General features: G+C 52.5%; 1 protein-coding gene across 1 annotated transcript; it reads right to left on the bottom strand.

Moving 5' to 3' along the window:
- Positions 1-2988: 2988 nt before the first annotated feature.
- Positions 2989-25337, bottom strand: MAL (mal, T cell differentiation protein). Its single transcript, XM_045550104.1, has 4 exons — positions 25112-25337; positions 8165-8332; positions 7077-7202; positions 2989-3543 (listed from the first exon to the last, which is right to left on the bottom strand). Exons 1-4 carry the CDS (start codon positions 25202-25204, stop codon positions 3469-3471), a joined length of 462 nt encoding a protein of 153 aa, XP_045406060.1. The 5' UTR covers positions 25205-25337; the 3' UTR covers positions 2989-3468.
- Positions 25338-25533: the final 196 nt, after the last annotated feature.

Here is a 25533-nt window from a genome sequence, read left to right as displayed (position 1 = left end):
TGCCCCAAGGGCTGAGGAAGGCCGGAAGGAGTGTACTGACTCACCAAATCCCTGTCCAGTCAAAGCCATGCCAGACCACTCCCAACTGCTGTCCCTAACACTTGGCTGTACCCACCCCTGAAGCCCACTTTCAGCTGGCATTTGTCCACTACAAGGGCTTGTCTCGCTGTCATTTCCCAAGAGGCCAGAGGCTAGCCCTGCACGAGGACAGGTCAGCTAGAACAGCCCCAGGCCACTGGGCCCACGCACTGGTGCAGCTGTGTTCACTGAGCACTGGCCCCGTGTGCCTCCTGGCACCTGGCCAGGCTCTGAATGTTCCTATGTGTCCACGGTGAGGTGGCCAACTATGGTTTGGCCTGTTCTGCAAACTTCGGCTCTTGGTCACATCATAGACATTGGCTTCTTCTTAATGCTTTCTCAGGCCCATGGAAAGATTTAGCTCTTTATTTTATAAGCTTCAGAACCCTCAGTTCTTCACCTTCTTTGCAAAGTATCAGCTGGACCGGGCAGCCCTTGGTTCTGTGGGGGCTGCAAAGTGGAACCCCGTAGCTACTTGGATGGCTGTGCTGTGGCTGCAGCACCGAGCAGCCAGCTCCTCTGGATGGGACAACCAGGTCCAGGGCCTGGACTCGGCCACGTGGCCTGCCTCAGGCCCTAGTGGCAGTCAGGGACAGTCCCGAATGCTCAGCCTGATCCCCCTCGGGAGGCCCCTGTCCCTGGCATCAAGTCCACCACTAAGTCTCACTGTCACTTCCTGAGATGGACGTGCCTAGGGACAGGTCTGGGCACCCTATGGTAGTCAGCAGGCGCAGGGCTCCAGCACAGAAGGAGCTGGCCCTAAACCCAGCTTCACGTCTCACCAGCTGCATGAGTCTCCGTTTCCTCACCTGTAGAATGAAGTGCCACCGGGAGGATGACAGGAGGTTATATATATGTCAGGTGCTTACGCATTGCCTAGCCCAGGGCAAGAGCCCCCAAAGTGGCAGGCAAGATGGCTAGACACATGTGAATTTGGGTCTTTTGGGCAGTCACGTTGGAGTTGGTGCTGCCTGACCTTTGATCCTAGTTAGGACCACCAAGGAGGCAGCATCTAAGAAATATCCACCTGCCCTTGGGTTGGCACCAGGACATGCCCTAGAGGAGGTCCCCTCCCGTGCAAGACCCAGAGGCAGAGAGGTGAGGTGTGCCAGCAACAAGAAGCTTAAGGGACCAGATATCAGCCTGTGTCCTTGGGGAACAGTGGTTCCAGCACACAGAAGGTACTCGGTCAATGCCCATTCTCTGTGGTCTGAGGACCTTCTGGCTATTGCAGAGCAGCCTTCTTAAATGTCCCCGTCCCCAACCCCTTCCTCCCTAGGCATCATGGTTTCCCAGAGGAGCCCTGCAAGCACTTGGGCCTGCAATCACTGCACAGCTGGGTACAGATGGTGCTGAGCTCTGAGAAGTAGGAGCAAGGAAACCAGAAAGCAGGGAGGTCAGAGGGGGCAGGGGCGGAGGAGGAAGAGCCAGGCCAGGAGAAGGCATTTTTTGAGGCTGAGGGTGAATCCTTGGCCATCCCATTCACGTCCTATGAGATTAGGATGCAAGTCAAATGCAAAGTGAAACTGCAAAGTTAAAAAATGACTCGAGATAGACGGAATGAGAAAGTCATGCCAGAGAATCATCTGCAAAGCCTTTGATTAATAAAGGTTTTATAGTCAGACCAACTTGCAACTGAAAAAGAGAAAATAGAGAAAGAGTGTATGAAAGTTTGTGAAAGTTTATTTAAAGAGGGTAATAAAAATTTCAAAACATTGAGAAATTCTTGGGAAGATAAGCCTTCCATTTCCTTTTTATTAAGGGGGTCAAAAATGAGCTGTGATAGCATTATGTTGCTGGCTTCCTGTAAGGCGATTAGGGAAGTTTTGTTGAAAAAATGAGACTTCTGTCAACCAACACTTGAGTGCACATTTTGTTAAATATGTGACAAACTTCCTATCATTTCTCAATTTGAAGTTTAATTTTTCAGGATAAAGCCTCAATCAAACCTTTTGCTCATGATTTACTGTGAAATTTTGGCTGTTTTAAGTGGACTCCCTAAAAGTGGCTGTTTCTGGTGCCAGTTACTCTGGGACAACAAAGGACCTCCCGAACATGCCACTAAGATCCAATTTAGTTGTGGGATCTCCAAGTTGGAATGGTAGTAAAATGCCACCTAGTCAAACCCTCCACCTGAGGGTTGAATCTTCGCTGTCTGCGGCTGCCTGCAGGAGACCGTGCAGCCTCTCCCCTCACACCTCTGTGGCTGGGAGCTGACAGGTCTTTGAAGCACCAGGTCTGGTGTCCCATCTCTGGAATGTCATTAGCTTCTTTGAGCCGTGGGATAGAGGAGCATTTCATACCAGGGCAGCTAGACTTCCCAAGATTCCTAACTTAGTGCCCTCCTTCCTAATCATCTGTTTCCTTTCAACCCAGACATTTCATACCCGAAATGTGGCATTCCCTACTTGTCCCCGTACTTCCTTTCACTCTGCAGTCTGGCCCCCTTCCTCTCCTATGCAGGGGCTCAAGAAATTTCTAACAACAATTGATTATCCACATCACTAACTGGAACGGAGCACAGAACACACTGCCCAGATCATTCTGATCAGCTGCGCAAAGCATGAGAGGAAACTTTTGCATCTTGTTTTCTTTTGGCTTAAGGATGTTCTAACTGGGCACAGACCACAGTGCCTTGTAGGAAAGTGGAGAGGGCCCCCAGGCTGGCGCTTGGCCAGTTTCCAGAGACAGGGAAGCCATCCAGGCACACGTGGCTGGGAGGGAGGGGCCCCCAGCGCCGCGCTCTGAGAGTGCGATGGCCCAGTGCACACAGCATCACCTGAGCTGCCACTTGATGCTGCCTCTTGAGATTCAGGTCAAGTCAAAGGATTCCTCAGAAAGGAAGCTGAAATGATGGTGTTCCTGATACCGGGGAATTAAAACCCAAACCCAACAAACACCCCACAAAAGTACTGAACATAAAGGCACTTTATAAAGTATTTCAAAGGGTTATCATCTTCCTCCACAGACATCTGGAAATATCTGTTGGGTGCATGTTAGTCCCCACGACACCAGAATATCCACGAAGACTTAGAAACACGCCAGAAGCCGGGGTGCTCAGAAGATCCCGTGGAACATTCCAATGTGCAGTTCTCAAGATCCGGTCCAGGGGTCAGCAGGGGATCTTTGTTTCCTTCTCAGATCACGGTTCCCACGTCCCACCCCCAGACAGGAAGCCCCCCTTTTACAAACAGGAAGTGACCCTAGAAAGACAGCGCAGTAGTTGAAAGTTAAATGTGACACCCACAGAAACAGAGCATGGCTATTTTGGGGGGTTCGTTTTCTTTTGTTCCACCATCGAGAGCATTTCTGTGTTCTAAAAAGTTATGCTGGAAGGTGGACTGGTCAGTTAACACCATCTGGGTTTTCAGCTCAAGTTCTGCTGCTGCTTTATGAAGACTTCCAGCGGATTAAGGAAAACACCGCGTGGACCACGTACAGCAGAGTGGCTACGTAGGAAAATACCTGGAACCAAGAGAAAGGACCATTAAAGGGAGTGCATGGGGACGGGGTGAGGCACGGCTGTCCACACTGTGTCCTGGGGTCGGGGGGGACAGGCCCGAAGCTCCTCCCTGTTGCTCACACAGACATCCTTTCTTGCTGAGCCCGGTGTGCCCCGAATCCCAGCGATCTCTGGGACTTGTGTGCAAGATAGAACTATCCGCCATCACACAATGTCACGTTGATGTCAGCTGACTTCAAACAAGGCCCTCAAAGGCCCCTCCAGTGAAAGCATTCCAGCAGGCATTAACCACTCGCCCTGGAAATCTTCCTCCCCCCACACCAGCAAGACCAGCGTCCCCAGCTGTGGTCTCAGCAGCTCTGCTGGGAGGTTGTGACTACCTGGTCTTGCTGGCTCTGTGCTACCTGGAGATCCTCAGATCCTATCAGGATTTTATTCTAGGACCTTTAATTTCACAGGCATGGCGGAGGGAGCACGGCTTCACAGCAAGTAAGGGACAGGGATTTGAGCTTTTGTCCAAAGGAGGGGCTTCCTGAGGGGGCTGGCTGTTGGGACCATCCAGTCAGCCATTTGCGCTCTGGGAACAAAAGCCTGGAAATGTGACAAATGGTCACCTGTGACATGCTGTGTTCTCCTGGGCACGTGTGCTCCCACCGCCCTACTCCGGGTGGCTGTCCCCCAGGCTTGCCTGCCCCAAGTCTAATATCTGCACCTGGTTCTGTGACTTGAGCGGGGGTCAAGAGTTTCCACCCAGGCACAACATGTAGGGCGGTCACGCTTCTGTGACTCTTGAAAATGCCCATAAACACCAGCTGTCACCGCGCCTGCTCTCCCTGCACCACGCACAGGTGAACTCTTTCCCCCTCATTGGCCAGGTGATGAGTAAACCAAGTTATTTAATAACAAACTGAAGAGAACTCATCTGGGAACTCCTGAGCACCCTGCCTGAGAGGAGCAGTCAAACACAGGTGAGCAGCCCCCCAAAAAGCACCTCTCCCCACTGGGTGGGAATTCCAGGCCCAGCGAGAACCTTTGGTGCAGGAAGCACCTCAGCAATCCCCAGCAGGAGCAGGAACAGTGGCTCATTGTCCCACTGGAGACATTTAGAGCTGGGGACGTGAATGGACATATTTTGGCCCCTCAGAAACCTTTCCCCAAACTGCTGCCATGATTGTTTACCATGGCTAAAATCTAGAAACCTCCAAATTTCTCCAGAAATCTCCAGCTCTTCTCAATCACTTCCACCAATCCCAGCGAAGAAGCTCTGCCACCAACAAAGGAGAGAAGGGAAAAGTTCAGCTTCTGAGATAGGTCCTGATTAGGAACCACAGGGCTCAGGGCAGGCTGGCTGCTTCCAAAGGCCAGGGTGTGCGAGATAGCTTTTGAGGTGCCTTCCTGTACCCTAACATCCCCCAGAGTGGCCACCCCCAAGACCATCTAAGGGCATATTGTGGTTGGGCAAGGTCTGGGATTAAATCCTGAATAATGACAACTCCTTCTCCCCCATGTACTGATGCAGTTGGTGTTTTGAATGGAAAGGCATGACTTAACATCCAGCCTGGTTCATATTTTGTCTTGGCGGTTTTTTTCCTGGTGCACCTGCCTGCTGAGAACATTCTGATTCTTGATTCTAACATTCCTGCCTTTGCCTAGGCATGTTCAAGTTTATCCAAATTAACTAACGAAAATGTGGGACCTAATCAATTGTGGGATGGATAAATAGCTGTTGGTCTACTCTTGCCTACAATGGAACACCCTATGGCAACGAGAATAAAAAAATCTATATCTACACCCAGCCACGTGGATGACTCTCACAAACATAAGGTGGAGAGAAAGAAGCCAGACATAAAAGAATATCCACTACATAATTCCATTTATATGAAGTTCAAAGGCGGGCAAAACCGAGCTGGGTGCTAGAAATCAGAAGTTGGGTGGTGGTGGGGTGGTGCACAGTGACAGAGACAGGACAAGTGGCGGATTTCTGGGAGCTGTTCCATGATTCTTAGCACAGATGCTGGCTACATGGGGGCATTAACTTTATGAAAATTCATCGAGCTGTCCACAAGCCTGCACACTTCTCTGGCTGTAGGCTGCATTTTGGTAAAAAATAAAAGTGGAAAGTCTGAGTGCAGTAGACGGAGCCCAGTGGTTCTCAACTGGAGATCTGCCCAGTGGGCAGGGGCAGTAATAAACCCCACCTGGGTTTTCCATCAGGAGCTGACCGCTAACCACATCCCGTCTACATTTCACTATCATTGACCGTAGTGATTTTATGGAAATTGTTTTCAAATGCTGTGCTTGATGTCCATTAAGAAAGAAGGCTTCTGCGGTTGGGAGGGGGAGGAGCTGACACAGTATCATTTGATGGGTGCTCGAGGAGGTAGGCTACCAGCCTCCCAGGGAGGGAAGAACACCCAAGGTGCTACCAGAACTATGCTACTGTTTAGAAACCAGCCCTGTGGGGAGATGTTCCCACACTGTGGGGCGCCTAAGAGGGTGCCAGGGAGCCTGAGGGGCCATGTTTAGGGAAGTGGTTGTAAGCTAGGAGCTCAAGGGCAGCATGTGACTTCTTGGGGCAGGGGACAGTCCCACAGGGACTGGCAGATGAGGCTTTGAGGAACTTTCCCCAGGCGCCTCCCTGGGAGCTGGAAGAGGCATCTCGCCAAACCCTTTCCAACGCCCAGCGATGCCCATCCTGTGGGCCTTCTCTCGGCCCCTGCCATACTCTTTCCACAAAGAGAGGTGACACAGCTTTGGGCCACTAGAGCTGGCATCCTGGGACCTAGCACCATGCTCCACCTTGGGATTCTCACAAATCATAGGTCAATTTCTAGAAATCTGAGGAGTGCTATTTCTGAAACTTTTTCTTATTTTTGAAACAATACCCATGGTTAGAAACACATTTGGCATTGTGAGTTAGTATACTGCAAGGGCACACACGCACAACTCTGAAAAAATGCTTTATGAAACAATAAACTCTCTTACTCCCCGTCATTCTGATCCACTCCATTAAAAAGAAAATCCACCCCTGGCCTCAGGGCACCTGCCCCTGGGTGAAGCTTGGGTGGAAGACCACTCCGGGAGAGTCAGGGGTCCAAGAGGCCAGAGTCACAGCTCCAAACTGGTGCTAAGAGTGTGGGGGACAGAGCCCCTGGGCTTGACACCTGGTGCCACCAATGACTGGTGATGGTGGCCCAGTTACCCACTCTGTCTGTGCCCTGCTTCTCCAGCTCCGAAATGGGTCTAATAACCCTATGTTGAAAGGTTGTCGTGAGGGTTAAATAGGATTGTCACAGAGTGCTCCGACAGTGCCGGGCACTCAGCAGTCATCATCTGAATGACCCACCCAGGCCTGGGCAGCACAGCCCTGCCCAGACTAAGGGAGACTTGGGCGTGTCACTTCCTTTCTCGGGGGCTCTGCTGCTTCAGAAAGGAGGGGGGGTTTGACTTCACTCAAAAGTTAGTGAACTAAAGAAAGAGGGAGGGCCCGGGCAGCCTTCTGCGCAGACCCTCTGCCGCGGGTGGCGGGACTCACCACAGCAGAGATGTTTTCGTGGTAGTATTTGAAGGTGAAGCCGTCCTGCATGTAGATGGTGGCCAGGGCTTCCAGGACCGAGGCGCTGAGGTAAAACAAGGCAGCGATGCAGTGGTAGGCTGCGTCCTGCAGGTCAGACAGGGTGTCAGTGAGGTCGGGAGAAAGAGATGCACCGGCCCAGGTGCAGGGTCGGGGGCAGCTGTGGGCCCAGGAGGGCCCTGGACCCCCCATTGCATGGCTACGGCCCCCTCCTTGTCTCCCGCCACTGCCTTTGAATTGCGTCCCCCTCCCAGCCTCTGTCCTCACACAGGTTCTTCACCCAGCGCCACCTGGCAGCCGGGGACGTCCACAGGGAGAAGCTGGCTCTGCCCCTGGGAAGTGTCGTGTGTGGCCGCAGTCTGGCTTGGGTGTGGCCTCACTGACCAGTACTGGGTGAGAGAGGCTCAGGCTGTTTCCATTGTTTTTGTTTTGTTTTGTTTTGTTGCTTTTGGGTTTTTGGCTCCTGATATATTTAAAAGCAAAAAAGTACTGAAGCAAGTTTTGTGTGGTTGAGATTCAGAAGTGATTTCAAAAGTCTCGGTGGGAGGCTCCACCGAACGGCCCCCAGGCCTCTGTAGCAGGCAGTGGGCAGGTGTCCCACGTGTGGGTTTGACCCTGTTCACAGGCGTCCAAGCAGAATGGACACAGGGGGCCCGTGGCTGAGGAGCTGGGCACTAACGTGGCCTGACCGCCAGGAGCAGAACACTCAGTCAGCGCCAGGGCCCTGCTGCCTTGGGGACAACAGCCCTCCTGGATGATGGGACGTGCCAATGGGCACCTGGCAGGTGCGGGTGGTGTGGGGAGGGGCTGGGCAGCTGGCTAGCCATGAAAAGGCAGTCCAGCAGGAGCACGAGGGGCAGGCCCAGTGAGAACCAGCAGCAGAGGCCTCAGCCTCTGCCTCCACCTCTGCGAGGCCAGCTCCGCCTGGGAATGCGGCAGGGATATGTCTGTAGGGTGGCCTCACCCGGCACCGGGAGGGCCAGCCGCCCAGGGCCCGGGTCCACGCTGCCCCTCCCCTGCCCGCCCAGACAGCCTGGGCTGGGACTCACCAGAGTGACCCAGGAAGTCTCCCCGCCGTGGGCGCCAATTATGTACAGGATGAGCAGGGTGGTGGTGGCCACGAAGCAGAACACAGACACGAACATCACCCAGCCCTGGACCAGGGGGATGGGCACCAGGGAGGAGGCGATCAGGATCCACACCAGGCCCCCGAAGACCTGCAGGAGGGAGGGCAGGGGTGAGTGTCGGGCCAGAGGAGAGCCCAAGTCCAGGAAGGGCCCAAACCCAGGGGTCACACTGTTCCTGGGGTGCAGAAGCACAGGAGGGAGGCAAAGAGAACAGGGCAGGTGCTGTCACCACCGCAAATGAATCTTTCATCCCCCAGGCCCGTGGCTGGGGCCCCAATCTCCACCTCTTCGATCCCCTGTGGGCTTGATTTTATTCATATTTTAAACACAATTTTAATTTTTTATTAAACAAACACTTATATCATGCTTATTTGCTAGGTACTGTCCTAAGCACTTCAAAAATACTAACTCAGTTAATTCTTACAACAACCCTATGAGCAAAGTACTGATTCACTTGTCAAATGGGGAAACTGAGGCACGTGGAAGTTGAGTAAATTATCATTTCAAGAAAGGACTTATGTTGTGCAGTATTGGAAGGGTTTCTGAGATTCTGTCCTTCCTACTTGCTTGAATATTAAATAGCAGTCTTTTAATGCAGGGTGGCAACTAGCAGATTCTTTTGGTTTTCACTTGGCCAAACAAATTAGCCACACTATGTCATTAGTATTTTCTTTCTTCTTGCATTTTTTTATTTCTTGAGATGTGACCCCTATATCCCTAAGTCCAAGAAGTGCTCTGTCGGAGCTGGCGTTGGGGTGGAGAGGGCCCAGGTCAGCGTCTCCTCAGATGGCCAAGGACAGGCATGAGGGAAGTTCACCCCTGTGGTTATCCAGAAGCCAGCCCAGTTGATGTGCCAGGGTCAGTGAGCCCCACGTTTCGAAGAAGAGCACAAGGACAGATGCAGGGTCCAGTGACAGCCGTCAACGGCACAGTCACACTCCTTGCCGTGGACACGCAACACAGACCCTGGCTGGGGTTTTCTGTACTCCTCCTCCCCCTCCTCTTCACCCCATGGGAGATCAGCTCAGCCCCCTCCACCTGTCCCCACCCAGGTAAGGGCTGGGCTTGGAGCGGGCTGGGCATCTGTGGAGGTGGCTTTGCTGCCAAAGGTCTCTGAGGTGCTACAGAGCTTGGCACCATCTTCTGAGCCTCTGGGGCTGAGAACCGGGCTGCCCTCCCCATCTCAAGTCCCCTGGGGTGTGAACTCACATGATACCTTGACCCCCCCATCTCCCTGGACCTGCTGCCGCCCACCTGCTGAGTAAGAGCTGCTGCTTTCTCCACAGGTGTTCTCTGAGCCCTTGGCTGAGAAGCATCAGGAAAGAATCACATTTTTGTAGAAAAATCAGTACACAAAGAGTCTGGATTTATCAAAACCAGGTTGTGGCTAGTGCATGGGATATGGGCATCTCTGATTAGAATATATGACATCCTCTGCTGATTGATGGATCCTAAGTTGCCTGAGGCATGTGACAGAGCCAGTGGGACACACTGTACACCTTGTGAGAACTGGAGCAAAATCAATTAAATAAAAATCCTCAGACCACCACAGAATAAGATGTGTGTGTAGATTTCATGCACAGTTGTGTTTAAGATCAAACGGATTACTTGGCCTTTTCCATAACGGGCACCGACAAAGTGACACGAGCCCACTGATGGCTGAGCAGGACTTTTGGTGGAGGCAGGAGGGTGTGGCATGGAGAAACAGAAGGATAGATTAGGTATGTCTGTCCAGCCGGCAGAGGGAGGGACACCCCTCTCCTAAGCGTCCTTTGCCTGGTCCCCTCCTGACCATCCAAGGAGGCCCAGTCTGAGTGGGTCCCTTGTTCATATGCTCCCAGGGAGTCCTGCATATCTCTGCAGCTCTTGGCACAAACACGAGTGTGTTTTTTTAGTGATAAAATGGGGCTTCCTCTGAGCAGGTGGTAATGGGAGTGAGGTCCGCCATGCACACAGCTGCCTCCCTGGTGGGGGACACTGGGAGGACCCGTCCAGCTGGGCTCTAGGTTAAGCCAGGCTCCGACCTGTTTGGGGTGTGCTTTTCTGTGTTCTGGATCCCTGGGAAATGCATTGTCTCTCCCTCTCCCTCCCATACACACACTGTCATGCAGATTCCTGCAGTCTACGGCAGGCCCCTGTCCACGGTGTCCCACCCTGCCTCTGGGGCATCGCCTTGCAAATGGGTCCTTTAAAAAATTCAGCTGACTTTTTTTCTTTGTACGGTTTCTCTATAGCAGAAGGTTTCATAGTGAGATGGTGGGGAGGAATTCTCTTTTTCTTTTCTAAACAGCTTTAATGAGATATAATTCATAGACCATACAATTCACCCATTGAAAGTGTGCAATTGAATGGTTTTTAGTATAGTCACAGATATGTGCCACCATTGCTACAATCTTCAGGCATTTTCATCACCTCGGAAGGAAATCCCATCAGCTACTGCTCCCCTGCCCTCCCCAGGCAACTAATCTACTTTCTGTCTCTGTAGATTTCCCTATTCTGAACTTGCACACAAATGGAACCGTATAATATATGGACTTTGTGACTAACTTCTTTCCTTTAGCCTAATGTCCTCGAGGTGAGAAATTCTCTCTCAAGGGGGGTTTTACAAAATATCTCCACTGTCATAGCCCCTACAATGGCCCACTCTGTCTTCCACCATTTGGGGGGCCCTGGGGAGTGTGTCTCATCTCTCTGGAGCCTCCAAGCCAGAAAGAGCTGAGGAACCCCAGTTCCCAGGGACGTTCTTACAGGAAGGGTGCCACCAGTCCTCCTCTGTCCCAGAAACATATTTTAGATGACAAGTCATGTGAAGGTAATATCCTCAGCACAGGGTTTTGCTCCCAGGAGGGGGAAGTGGGCCTTCCCCACATAGCCCTGCCCGGGAGGTGCCCAGGGAGGAGTGCAGGGTGGCTGTGCTATGGGAAGGAGCCATGGGCCATCTCGGAGGGTGCTGGGGACGGTGCAGAGCCACCCCGAGAGGACCAGGAACAGTAAGAGAAAAAGGCAAGCCTGAGCAAGGAGAGATTATATTCCCAGCCAAATGTCTGTGAAACGGAAACAGCTTCCCATTCCAGCTTTGCCATGGAGTTGTGCCCCTTCCCTTTGGAGCATGGCCCTTTTGCTCCAGTCTTCTCTGTAGAAGAGCCGTGGGCCACTGTGAGACTCTAGTATGGGGCACGGTGGCAGCTGGGACAGCAGTGATGGGTGAAGGCTCCCTCCTCTCATGCCAGCTCCTGCAGGGCATCCTCAGAGGGCTGAATTCGCTGCAGGAGGCTGCAGGAGGGACTCAGCCTCTGGGCCTGGCTTCCTCATCTGTACATTGGCAGATGTCTCCCCATGCTGTGGGTTGGTGTGAATTGGCTGAGACTGTGGCTGTGAGTGTGAAGCATCTGGCACCATGCCCAGCGCTACCCAACACCTGGGATGGGAGGCCGAGCAGCCAGTTACAATGCAGGCTGACAACCAGTCCCGAGGGGCAAAGCGTGGACTGTGTGTGGCTTCAATTGAGTCTTGAAGGAAGTGGTGGACTTAACTGGTTACCTAGGCCAAAGGGTCAGGGAGTGGCCCTCCAGGGGGAGGAAAGTGCCTATGCCAAGCCCAGAGGATGCTGAAGCAACCACAAGGGATTCCGAAGGCCAGGGAGCCAGACACGAGGTGGGGTCAAGGAGTGGCAGGAGATGGGACTCACGGGAGGGTGAGCCTTCGTGCCCCGCTCCAAGGAGAGCTGAGATTCAGTGTGAATCATGGGCACCAAAGCCAGTTCCCACCCCACTCCACCTACTAAGCATACGAAGACCAAACAGAGAGCAACCCAGCACCCGCACCCACTGAGATAAGGCACTCCTGGGCAATCACTCCAGCATGGCCTCAGCACCCCACTGGCCAAATATTTGTCAAGAGCAAGAGGGTAGGTGAGGGTTCAAGCATTTCCCTTCATCAAGAAAACTCTAGGTGGTTTCCAGCCTCCAGGCGGCAAATACTCAGAGGCAATTACTCTGAAAACGTTATTCATGTCTGTGCATCTCTGCAACAGGCCAGACTTCCCACCCCCGCACCCAGCCACTGTCCATCGTAACAGAGATGGTGCAGCTGGCAGGGTGGTCTCAGACAAACATCTCCAGGTTGGGTGGCCCCAGGGCCACGTACGCTGAGCTCTCTGTCTGAATCCCAGAGCCCCAAGTTGGAAATGGAGGCGGGGGCTGGATCAACACTATTGTTTTCAACCCTGACTATATGTTAAGTCACCTTTAAAAAGAACACCAATGCCCAGGACTCATGCCCAGAGTCTGATTCAACTGGAAAGAGAGTTACAGGACAAGGAACAGACATCCCAGGTTCTTTGCCAAAGGTCTTGTAAAGTGTTTTCATGACATAAAACTGTGGATGATCTTCTGGTAGCACAAGCATGTCAAACAGAAGAGGAAATGGCTCCCATCTCAAATGCCCAGCTTCCCTGCGACACCCGCTGAGCACTCCTCTCCCGCTCCTGCCTGGCCTCTCAGTGTGTGTCACCCTAAAGCTTCCTTTCCTCTCCTCTCCTCTCCCCAAGCTTTGATCCTTGTCTTTCCTTGAACATGAGATGAGACAGCTGGTCCTTGGGTGTCCTCTAAATGCCAGGATACAGCCTCGTTGTCTGAGAATGGGTATGTCGGGGCTGGAGGCCACCATCTTTAATTCAGTCCACTTTGGGGTGCTGAGCAGAGCTGAGATTCTCAAAGAACCAGGGATAACGTACAGAACTGGACAAAAGGTTTCCAAAGTGCTCACATCCATCCAATCAAATGAGTTTTGTGAAAAAACTCCCTCAGGAAATAGTTTTCCAAGGAGCTCTTGCGTGAGCTCAGAGAGGGTTCTCACTGTTTCTTTCTGAATTAATCCGTGGAAGGCAGGCTAGGTTGGTTAGGTAGTAGGGTTTACAGCCAGAGTTAGCGAGTTTGAAGCTAGTTCTGTCACTCACTAGCTGGGTGACCTGCTGTCCCTGGGCAAGTTATTTAACATCTCTATTCCCTCACCTGAGCAGCGACAAGAACAGTAATTATGAAATGAGTTGTATGTGCAGAGTGCTGTCACACGGCCACCACTAGGGGCGCTTGCTATCACAGTCATCATAAGATGAAGCCAAATCTCACCTGTAACCATTTGGAAATTCCAGTGGTCTATGATCTCAGTATGCACAATTATCCACTCCAAAACTTGTTGAGAGCCAGAGTTTAAAAATAACCTCAGAAGCATCAAAAAGAGAAAAACCTACAGTCTCCCAGAAACCAAAAGTTGAGAAAAATGTGTCCGCCTCTGCAGAAGGAAACACAAAGAGCATAAAGATTTGAGAAAGGCTTCCTTCAAACAATGAGCCTTGGTCATGAACGAGGGAAAAGGAATTCTCTGGCACATTCTTGAGATTCGTCTGGAGTTTCCATTGCATGTGGCTGAAAGAACTCTTCATCCACAATCCCCAGTATTTCTGCCCCAGGACTTGGGCATCCGAGGTCAAGGCAGAGTGCTTGCTCAAATTCTCTGCATATTTTTCTGGGGCTCCATTTTACTTGGTCAGGGTATCCACCAGCAGGAATTCTTCCAATAACACATCAAGACATGAGCCAAAGAGGTCTTCCCACGCAGGGCTTTCCACCTACACACCTGGTGGCGTGGCCTCTGGAGCCCAGCATCAGAAATCCCAACAGCTCGGAGCATGTGCTGCACCCTTGAAGTCATATGTACACAGGAGTTTGTGCCCTGAATTCGTGAGAGCTAAAGAAAACTGGCCACAGAACATAGGCTGTGCCCCAAATGCCAAGCCATCCTGTCACTCGGGTCAAGTGGCAAAAATCACCTCCCCAGCAAGGAAAAGAAAAGATGTCCTCACCCGATGAGGGGCATACACAGACTCATCTCCGTCCGCTGGGAGGGCTGCAAGCCCCCATCCCTTTGGCGCTCTCCCAAGGCCACCAGGAACAGCAAGCCCATCTCGTGTCGCTGCCAATATCCTCACTCACTGAACTGTTCAGCAGTCAGGGTTATCGCAACGCCAGGAGGACATTGTGTGTAAGTGATCTGACCAGTGTAACAGCTGTGTGCCCAGCAGAGGCTCAGCAATCTCTGCCCAGCTCTAAAGGGTGATTGACTAAAACAGTTAATCATTCTGTGAGCTAGATAGAGGGTGGGGGCATTTTCCTGTGTGGGTATGTATACGTGTGTGTGCATGAGTGTGTATGTGCCTATCTGTATGTGTATATAAGCATGTGTAGAAGTGTGCTTTTGTGTGTATGTGTGCACGTGTGTGCATGTGGATAGGCATGTGTGCATGTGTGCACATGCGTGTGTGTGTGCGTGCAGGTGTAGGTAGAGGTGGGTTAAGGGTGAGCTACTGCAGAGGAGGGAAATGGCACCACAGGACAAACAGGCTTCGACACTAGGGTGAAGTCAAGAGGTCGCCAAGCACGAGGTGGTGGGAGAATGAATATGCAGAGTGGGAGTTGGGGGGGTGAAGACCCAAGACCCCTAAGTGCTGAAGTCCTCCCCAAGGTCCCCTGGCTCTTCCCTTCAGAGAACGGGTCTCAGAGGTGAGGAAGCAAACACAGCGGGGTTCTCTGGTTCTTGTAGGGGGAGCCCAGCTCCAGCGAGTCAGAGGGCAGCTTCCTTCTCTCACTCACGAGTTCATTCTTTTATGCACTTAACAGGTGCCTCACTGGAGCCGCGCTGGGTCCCCCAGGGGCAGATTCAGGCCCTGGAGAAAGTATCAGGGTCCCAGCGAGGGTGACCAGCTAAAAGTGTCACACAGGGTAAGGACAGCACCCAGTAATTCTCATAGGATCGCCGTCTGACCCCATGGGGAGGGGTTGGGAGAAGGGGTCAGAAGAGCCTCTGTGTGGCGACTCTCTCCCCCTCTGCCAGCTGAAAAGGCAGCTTGTTGGGAGTCTGGCCTCTGGGGCTACTCCCCAGGTGAACACCAGGAGTGGTGTGTGGGCCACCTGACTCAGTTTACCCATGCCAGTTGCTCTCCCCTCCTGACCCCTTCTTCAGCGGGCTTCTTCCTCCCAGGTGGACCTACCATGCCACCATCCCTCCCCAGGTAGGCTTAGACAGTGTCCCTTTATCTAATCCGAAGGCAAGACCAGGACTCAGGGGGGCTTGGGTCTGTTTGTGAAGAAGGGATAGAGACTTGGGATTCAAAGAGAGGCGGGCTGAGTTCGGGGCTGCAGATGATATTCACAAGGCAAGTGTGGACCGGGCAGAGCCCCCTGTTCGGGCCTGTGATCCCACCCACCCTACAGTCCCGGGAAGCCTTCTCTCCCACAGCACCTGCCACTGGTACGACGAAATGACTGCTGACTTAATATGCGGCTCCCTCACCAGGTAGAGGACGGTCCCTAGTTCCTCAATAATTGAAAACTCCTCTCAGGTCCACAAATGTAGGGCCTTCTGACAGGCATGTCCTCGTCTGGATGGAAAATTTCACCTACCACACCTATACCCCTGGTTTACTCAGCAGGATAAACAGAAACCAGGAGGTTCCACGAAAAATACCAGGTAAGCCACCCGTCAGAGACAAAATCTGTGGAAACGCTAGGCCAGACAGGCGTGGCTTAAATGCAAGAAAAACAAAAGGTCTTGATGGGAGTCAGCAAGTAGGTTAGTACTGTGAGCAAACAGACAAAACAGGTGCACACCTGCAAAAGGTGAGAAGAAATCGCCCATCTAGGGCTCGGTGCTTCTCCTGAGGGTCCCAGGGAATCGGAATCCCCAGGGTCTCCTGGGAAGTGGTGGTCATTGTCAGCTTCACACTCTGTCTGTCCTTGAGGTCAAGGACTCATCTTGTGATTCATAAATGCTAGCCAGGTGGGAGACACGGTACCAACCCCTTTCCTACCAGTGCTTGCTGAGAATGAATGTTTCAGGATACCTGGTCTGTGCCAGGGATGTGGGCAGACTTGGGGCATAGGCATGAGACAGACAAGCAAGAGCCTACAGGGCGTGTGCTGAGTGCCACAGAGGGGGCTATCAGGGTGGGCTTCCAGGTGGAGGTGACGATTAAGCCTGAGCCTGAGGGGCCGCCTCCAACACAGAAGCATTCCCCCGCGCCACACCACACGTGGAGATGTGGAAGCTCTGTGGCTGGCTTTAGAAAGAGTCCTAAGACACACAAGCTGGGTGGTTCCCTCCCTGCCAGGCCTCTTAATCCAACTGTGCCCTGCCTGCCAAGCGGCTTCGGGGTAGGATGGAGGCTGGGGGAGGTGAGGGCACACTTTTGTGCCAGAGGCTGCCCCTCCCTGAACCAGTGCCCTTCCAGACAGCAGACACACTGACACAGATGACAAATCACTTTTGAAAGGTTTAATCCAGGCTCACTGCTGACTGGCTGCTACACCTGCGGGCAGATGCAGCAATTTGTGTCATCTTGTCCCGGCAGCAGGCTGGCTGGGCGAGAAGCACCCTGCTGCCGCGGCAGAAGGCAGGACAGGGCTGCCACCACAGCCTCTGGCCAGGGGCAGCTCCTAGCAGGGGACACAACGACCTCTGCCCCTCAGTTGTTCCTTCTCAGTGAGAGAAGAGCCACTAGGAAGGCCCCAAGAAGGCAGTGTCTGTGCAGGACTCGGTGACCCCAGGGACAAGTCAAGTGTGCCCTCAGTAGCCCAGCACGATCCCAAATCTCACTCACCCCCAGCCCTGAGGACGGCATAGGAGGGCACCTAAGGCACAGGTGGTGAGGGATGGGTCTGAGGACCTCCTCCCTGGTTGCCACCGTTGGCACAGATTGGCCAGTTGGTCTCAGAGCCGGTTCATTAACATTAGGTGAAGGTTCATTATCATTAGGTGTGCTTTTTGAACCACGCCTAATAGCTAGCTACTGAGCAGTACCTATGTGTACAGAATTTTAAGAACTTTTTGTGTGTCACATTTACTTGATCCGCACAGCAATCCTTGAGGTAGGTGCTGCTACACCCCCATTTTACTGACGCAGAAGCTGAGGCGCCGTTGCCTGCCCACATTCCCACGGCTGCTGGGGGCCGGCTCTGATAAGCCCACGTGGCTCCGGGCCGAGGTCTGGGCTTCCATGGGTGTGGCGGTTACCCATGGTGTCCCCCCAGCAGTTTACCATGAACCCCACACCCTCACGTCTAGGGTGGGCTTTGGAAATGGCCATGAGAATATTACCATGGGGAGAGGGCATAGGCGATGAGTCTTCCCGCTGAGCTGGGAGAGCTGCAAAGGAGGTGGCTGGGGTGGCGTGGGGGGTGGGGACTGTCTCCCTCCCCGCCTCCACTGGGCCAGCGTCTCAATAGGCTCTGTTCCTTCAGAGGAAAAGAATGGTAGTGCTTGTGTTTACAACCCACACACAAGTGAAAGATCAAACACTGAAAGATGTCATTGCTCTTCTTCGGACACAGGCCGGCAGTTCCCGTCCCCTGGCCCACCATCGAGACCCCGCCCCAACCACTAGCAGGCCAGGGCATGTCACCATCCGTCCTTCCCCATTTGCCCTGTCCCTGGAGTGCCCACCCCTTTCAAAGTTGGATCCGGGACTTCACTTCTCTTCCTGCCGCCTTCCCCTCCCTGCATTGTCACAGGAATCTGAGGCTCTGGCCTGGAATTTCAGGTCATCTGAGACTGGCCATGTCGCCCTGGGCCTTTCTCTTCCCACTGGTTATATCGATGTGTTATGGCTGCTGACAAGGCTTTCCTTTAATTTCCTACATATTTTGCTCAGGCCCCAAGGCCTTGGGGCATTAAAACGATTCAGTACCTGGGTTGTTTTGACTCAGCCAGGTAGAACATTAGCTACGAAAGGGGCGGGATCGGCAGAGAAGCCACAGAATGCCAGTACATTTATGACCCTAGGAAATAGTTGTGCTGCTGGTGCCCAGCCAGGAGCCAGCTGGGAGCCAACCCTTCCCACCAGAGTGTAGAGGGCAATTTGGAGTCCCCAGGATTACAGACTGTCAGGGACCTGCTCCGTGTTCCATGCTCCTGGGGACAATTGGAAACCCATGAGAAGGAGTTGGCCACACACCCCATGGCATTCCTGCTTCAAGGACAAGGGGTGCCAACGCTCGCTGACCTTACTATGTCCACCAGAACCAGAAGGCAACACCTGCTGGGGTATCGTACCAGAGCCTGGTGACTATTGGTCCAAAGCACCATGTCCAGGGACTGTGACTGGACAGACTTGGAGGAAACCCTAGACTAGCTCAGGTCAGGGGTGCAACCTAACCAGCCCCTGGTGCTAGCAAGCCGGGGGCTCCACACTGAATCTATGAGGAGTCAGCCCCAGCCCCCATCTAGTTCCAGACTGGCTGGCTCCATCCCAGGGCAAGGCAGACCCCAGGTGGCCCAGTCCCCTCCCCCAGCTCCTTCTCTCAGGGACTGTGTCCTGGCCCCAGAGCAAAGGCAACCACTCCAAAGGCTGTGAAGAACTGGCCTGGGCTCTCCTGCTGGCCGGCTGGCATGGTGGGTGCAGGTGCAAACAGTCAGCTTCTGTTCCTGGCCAACCTGAGCGTGACTCTCCCTGGCATTTCGGGTCCTCCTACTCTCTCCTGAAAGCTTATGGGTAGAGAGGGCGCTTTTGTACCTCCCCTGGCATTCCCCCATCCCCGTGAGGTGGGGGAGTTACGAAAAGCTAAAGGGCAAACTTGTAAAATAGAGCTCGGTTGTGACTGACACATGTATGACAACCCTGCAGAACTGAGCCCCATCACCACACTTAGGAGCTTCCAGAGAACAGCTCCAGTCACTGCATCCTGATCAAAGCAGGCCTCTGGTGCTTGAAAAACCGGAAAAGTCACTTCTCAATTCCACCAAACCCCTGAGAGACCTCTATCTGAAATACTTCTCCCTCTGGAGAGGAGGAAAGGGGAAAATCCCGGGCAGTATCAGGCAGTACTCCTCTGTAAGTGGCTACAGAGAGAGGACAGGGCCAGGAGCTGGTAGACACAGCCAGGGAAGACCAACTCAGCCACCGTCCAGTGCTGGCCAAGGAGGGCCAGCCCCACTCCCTGGCGGTTGGCGACTGCTGGGGAGGTTCCTGGCTGGGGCAGCAGGAAAATTTCTCCAGGAATAGAGGAGGTCCCTGGCCTGAACCCGTGAGAATCTTAGAGCACTTGGCTCCTTGCCCCGGCCTCTCACTGGGAACTTGTTCCCATCATTCTGTGCCCCCCTGAAAACGTCAAGGGGGTGGTCTGACCTACAGATGACCACTCCAGATCTCACTGAATCAGTGGAGGGTGTGCAGTGCTTATCAAATGCAGATTCTTGGACCCTCCCTGGACCTAGTGACTCAGAACCTGCAGGGTGTGTTTTCGACAAGGAGGCTCAGCGGGTGTGAGCTGCCCAGTGGCTCTGAGCTGCCCCTTTCGTTCTGTGGGGAAAAGGAAGGACCCAAGCCTGCCCAGGGCTGCCAGGCAGGCAGGACTGCCCACTCAGGGTCCCTTAGAGTGGGTGTCTGGGTGACCTGCTATCAGTGCAAGAAGTGCTCCCGGGACCCTGGAGTGACCTGGGCAAGACACTCTCTCTCTGAGCCTCAGTTTCGTCTCAGCTCTGAAAATTAGGTTTCCATGATTCTACATCTCTTGTCTCCTAGGAGTTCTCACACTCCCTTCCCAGTGTAGCCAGAGTGTGGACCACCCAGCACAAAACTGCTTTAACAGCCCAATCCCAGCTCTGTATGGCCAGCCCTTCCCCAGCTGGTTAAAACTCCAGGGCAGGTTCCAAGATGTGTCTGGTTGCTCTTAAATAATAAAAAATCTAGTCACTTTGGGTCACAGAGAGGTGTCATTTTAGTAATCACTATGTCCAGTTCATTGTAAGAGTCAAAACTGCAAACCACTTCCAGGTGGCTCACCGACCCCACCTCACCCCCAAATATGACACGACTCCTCTTTGTCTCCCATGCTCCTGAGGCACAGAGGAGGGGCCTGCCCCTGGAGGGTGAGTGGCATTCCCAGCGCTGGTCCAAGGCATTGTCTCTCTTAAGCCATAAGCATTGTCTCTCTTAATTCCCAACCATTCTTTGGTGACTCCACCTCCTTTGCAGGCCAGGGAGGAGGGAGTCGGGTTAATGATCTCATCACCTGTTTTCAGGCAATTCCTTCACAAGTCTTGAAAGGGCAGGGGGATCTCTCCTTGTACTCCATGGAAGGAGTTGTCCCTGGGGGCCTTGGCCACATTGAGGCATGTGGACCTCCTCTTCTGTGAATGGTGGCCAAGTGTCATGAAGCCTCTGGCTTAGAAGGGAGGAGGAGGAACAGAAGGAGACAGAGACTGGCTCCAAAAGGAAAGGTCCCTCACTGGGTGGACACTTTTTGCAGCAGAACGGGCCAGAAGTAAAGCCCTGGGTTGAGCTGTTGGGGGAGAGGACAGCATTGGACATTTCGTCCCAGGACTATATAAGGGTGCACTTGTGATCCCACCACCTGCAATAGCAGCACAGCCTGTGTGGCTGTAGGGGTGCTAAGAAAGGTGGGGTTGCACCGCCTAGTTGGGCCTGCCTTCCTCTGCCTGTGGGGACCCTGCAGCTTTCAGAGGTCAGGAGCTCTGGGATAGGGGTGATGGGCCAAGGTGAGCTGCTATGCCCCACCCTGAGTCGCCACCCTCGCCTGCTCCAGTGGGCAGTTCCCCTGCCGTGGAAGTGCAGTGGAGTTCCACCCTGTTGGCCTTGGCCATCTGTCACTCCCAGGCCACTGGGAGGTCAGGCATGGGAATCTGAACTGTGAGTCATCAACAACTCACTGGGCTACAGATTTAAAAAATAATCACGCATTTCACACCCTTTGGACTAGCAGAAAATTATAAAATCTGACACTACCAAGTGATGAGGAACAATGGTGACTTTCATGTGCTGCTGGTGGGAGCCAGGGAGAGTCAGGGTTAGCCTGAAGCTTATACAATTTGGGAACCTTTATAAAAGGATACAAATGAAGCAGGGTCTTGGAAGGGGCCTGAGTAAGTGAGGGGTCTTGAACTTAAGTAAACTTCATCAGATTCTCAGTTAATCCATTCCTGGGGTGTGTAAATTGGAATAACCCTTTTGGACAGCAAAGTGGTAACATCTGGGAAAATGAAAATGTGCATCCCTATGAGCCAGCAAGTCAAATCCTCCATGTGTTTCTGGGAGAAAATTCCACCGTGTAACTACAGAGGCAAATAGGAGCATGTTCTTGGAAATGCTATCTGCAATAGCTCAAGGTAGCAAATTGGAAATAGCCAAAATGTCTATTAAGGGAAGAATGGATAAACAACGTCAGCGTGTCTAAATCTCACAACATAATGTCGCCTAGAGAGCATGTTGCAAAAGGATATGTACAGTATGACACTATTTTCAGAAAGTGTGACAACATGTAAAACAAGCCATGTGTAGTTCATGGTTATGTGCGCAGTAATAGCCTAAATTGTGCTTGGGAGTGAGGGACACCACATTCAGCCTACAGGTGGCTCTGAGGATGGAGGGAGGAGAGAGACTAAGATAACAGAAGGATGTCCAGGGGGCTGAAATGCCATCTGAAAAGCCTTAATTCCTTACTATAAAAACCAAATAAGGCAAAATATTAAGATTTGACAAAGTTGGGCAATAATTATGTGGATGGCTGTTAAAATATTATATGTATTCTTCTGTAGTAATTGAAATATTTCTTTTTTTTTTTAAATTGAGGTGAATTTGCAAATCATAAAACCAGCCATTTTTAACCAGTTCAGTGGCAGTCAGTACATTCACGGTGTTGTCCAACCACCACCTCTATCTAATTTCAAAACATTTTCATTGCCCCAAAAGGAAACCCCACACCGATTAAGCAATTACTCCTCATTTCCCCCTCCCCTCAATCGCTGGCAAACCACCAGTTTGTGTTCGGTCTCTACAGATTTACCTAATTCTGGATATTTTATATAAATGGAATCATACAATATGTCACCTTTTGTGTCTGGCTTCTTTCAGTTAACACAGAGTTTTTAAGGTTTAACAACTTGCTGGCATAGATCAGTACTTCATTCCTTTCTATGGTTGAATAATATTCCATTATATGGATATATCACATTTTGTTTATCCAGTTCATCATGGTGGACATTTGGGCTGTTTTCTCCTGTTGGTTATTGTGAATAGTGCTGCTGGAACATGCACGTACATGCACTTGAGTCCCTGCTTTGAATCCTTTGGTTATATACCCAGGGGTGGAACTGCTGGGTCATAGAGTAATTTTTTGAGGAACCACCAAATTGTTTTCCATTTCACATTCCCACCAGCAATGTACAAGGGTTTCAATTTGTCCACATTCTGGCCAATACTTGTTATTTGCCATTTTTTTTGGGGGGGGGCGCGTAAAATAACCATCCTAATGGGTATGAAGTGGTATCTCTTTGTGGTTTTGATTTCATTTTCCTAATGACTAATGATGTTGAACGTCTTTTCATATGCTTCTTGGCCATTTGTGTATCTTCTTTGGAGAAAGGTCTGTTCAAGTCCTTTGTCCATTTTCTCATTGGGTTGTTTGTCTTTTTGTTGTTGAGTGGTAATATTCCCTAATTTTAAAAAACCCTCCCAGGGATGGCCAGTGTCTCCTTGAACCCTTTAATTCTCCATTCCCTCCATATATCAAAGCTCACACCTTCATATTTACAGTCCATTCAAAGGAAAACCTGGACTGTCTCGTCTCCCAGGTACCTGTGAGCCCGCACCCTACATAGAGAGGAAGGAAGATTTCTGGAGAAGGCAACTCCTTAGCATTCAGGCCTCCTAGGGAGTGGGGAGAGGGGATGGAGAACAGAGCTGGGGCAGAGGAGAAACAACTTCTAAGACAGCTGAGAGGGAAGTGTTCCCTGCAAGGGGGAACTATTTCTTCAGGAAGCTCCTCTTACTGCAGGTCACAAAACGGCACCGCACCGGAAGAGTAAGTTTCCACTAACTGGTATTTCACAGGTTTTGCACACGCCACCTCTCTCTGTGGGGCTGGTGGGTTGGGTGGGAGCCTGCCGTCCCCTCCCCCACAGATCAGATCGCCCTGCCTGGCTGGGCTGCTCCTACCCTCAGGGGCACTCCTTCCCTCGGCTGAGAGGGCCCTGGGTGGCCGTCCCTTCTGTGAAGCCAGGCCCACCCACCGCTGCTCCTGAGGGCAAGAGAAAGGAGGTGCAAGAGAGCCTTCTGCAGAAGCCCAAAGCTCAACTAACACACTCTGTCATGAATCTTGTTATAATGCTCCCCAAACAGGCAAGATAAGTCACTCAGGGCAATTTAAGAGACATTAAGAAGAGCTTTGTTGCCTCAAAACCTCTCTGCTCCATCACATCTCACCATTAGACATCATCTCTTTGGTCACAAAACTACCTTTGTAAATACCTCTGTATAAAGCCTCTGAAGGAACCACCCATTACTTATCCAGAGGTTGTGGACACTATGATCATTTTCAGGAATGCAACCTTGGACAAACATGGGCTAAGAGATGATAAAGAGAGGGACCATGATGAGTCTTTGGGGAAAAGAACAATCCAGTGGGTGCTCTGGGGTATAAGCCAGCCCTGGGGAGGGTTCCTGCACCTGCCATGTACTTGCGTCAAATGCATTCATCTGGTCACTGTTCCAGGTTTTTACCTGGAGATGTGGAACATGGGAGGAACGTGGAAAGGCAGGAGAGTTGGTTGGAGAGCTGGCTGCCCTTGGGCAAGCCCTCCCCACTCTGGGCCTGGGGGTCCCTAGCTACAAATGGTGGGGCTGGGCTCATTGGTGTGCACGAATTCTTCTAAATGTCACTTCTTTGATTCTGGCTATCAAGAAAGTCACTGGATACAACCAGATCTGGGCACAACTCAACTCTTACCACAGGTTCAATGATACCCCTGCTACCAGGAACCTTGGCTTTGTTTGCCCCTTCCCCCAAGCCCTTCATGGATGACAGAGCCTGCTCCCTTTTGCATTCACATCCTCCCCGCAGCAATCAGTCAATAAGAACCTGGGGTCCAGTTTTTAAACAGTCAGGTTCCAGCACCTTCTTTTCCAATCAACTCTCCATGCCTTTGCTTCTGCGGTGGGGGCACGGGAAAAGATATCCCTGCAGCTGCACACACCACACCCACAGAGTAAATAAAATAAAGCACACTCTTCCCAGGCCAGGGCCAGTGGCCCCTGGGGAGTTGAGGCTGAGGAAGTTCTGACAGCTGGAGACACAGTAAGCACTTTATGAGGAGCCACAGGCAGGGGCGCAAGGCGGCCGACTGCAGGTGCGTAGGTCTCCGGACAGCTCAAGGTCAAGCGAGGCACAGCCCACAGCTCTCGTCAGCCTCCCCCATATCCCCCCGCCCCACGCACAGGACAGAATTCCTGCGGTGGAGCAAACGATGGCCTCTATTTTCTTATTTTCAGATCAAATTTGCCGCAAATAGATTTCACTCGCCAGAAACTTGTAAAAGACCAGAAGAGAATAATCCCGATTCAGTTCAGTCCCATCTCCAAAACCTCAGTTGGTAATTCTGAGGTTTCTAATAATTTTAAGGTTTCTTTTGCTGATTTTTTTTTTTCGTAAACGGAATCCTCTCCCTGGAAAAGCTGGCACCGCTACAAGGACACTGCTCTCTGACAGGGGCAGAGCGCGGGGATGAGCTTCCTTTGCTTTGCCGCGTGCGAAGTGGGTCCCTTTACGCGCAGCTTCGGAACCGGCGCACAAAGAATGGACCCTGCCTGGCCCGCTTCCAACATCTGACCCGGGTTGCGAATTTGGTTTTTCCACCATAGTCCTGGAGATTGTTTCCCCCAATTTGTTGGTCTAGAAGGGGACAAGGCTCCCAGGACCAGCGCTGCTTGCGGATCCAGACGGGACAGCCCCCACTAAAGCGCGCGATTCAGCCCATTCCGTCCCTTCCCCTACTAGGGCGCGGGGCGCGCGAGCCACTCACAAACTCAAGGACGAAGAGCAAGTCGGGGAAGGTGGTGAAGACCGAGAAGCCACTGGGCAGGGTGCTGCCACCCGACGCCGCTGCAGGGGCCATGCCGGCGAGCTGGCGTCGGCCTCGGGACAGGACGAGCGCGGCTCCGGCTCCGCACTGATCTCTGGCTCGCTCCGCGGAGCCCAGTGGCCTGGACGCCCCCGCGCGCGGGTTAAGAGCAGGGGAGCCGGGGGCCGAAGAGGGAGGAGCCCCGGCCACAGGCCGCCCCGCCCCCAGCCCCAGGGGACCGGGCCGAGCCCCAGGGGCACCACCCTCAACCACACTGAGGGCGCGCTGCGAGCGTGCCGAGCTGAGCACCGGGGCCCGACTCCTGCGTCCCACCCCTGGGTGCCACCTCCCGCGGGGATCAGGACAAAGCTACTTTGGTGAAG

This window comes from Lemur catta, chromosome 4 (genome assembly GCF_020740605.2).
Source record: "Lemur catta isolate mLemCat1 chromosome 4, mLemCat1.pri, whole genome shotgun sequence".
Classification (NCBI taxonomy): Eukaryota; Metazoa; Chordata; class Mammalia; order Primates; family Lemuridae; genus Lemur; species Lemur catta.
The sequence above is the reverse complement of the archived record's forward strand: the minus strand, read 5'-3'. Positions and strand labels throughout refer to the sequence as shown.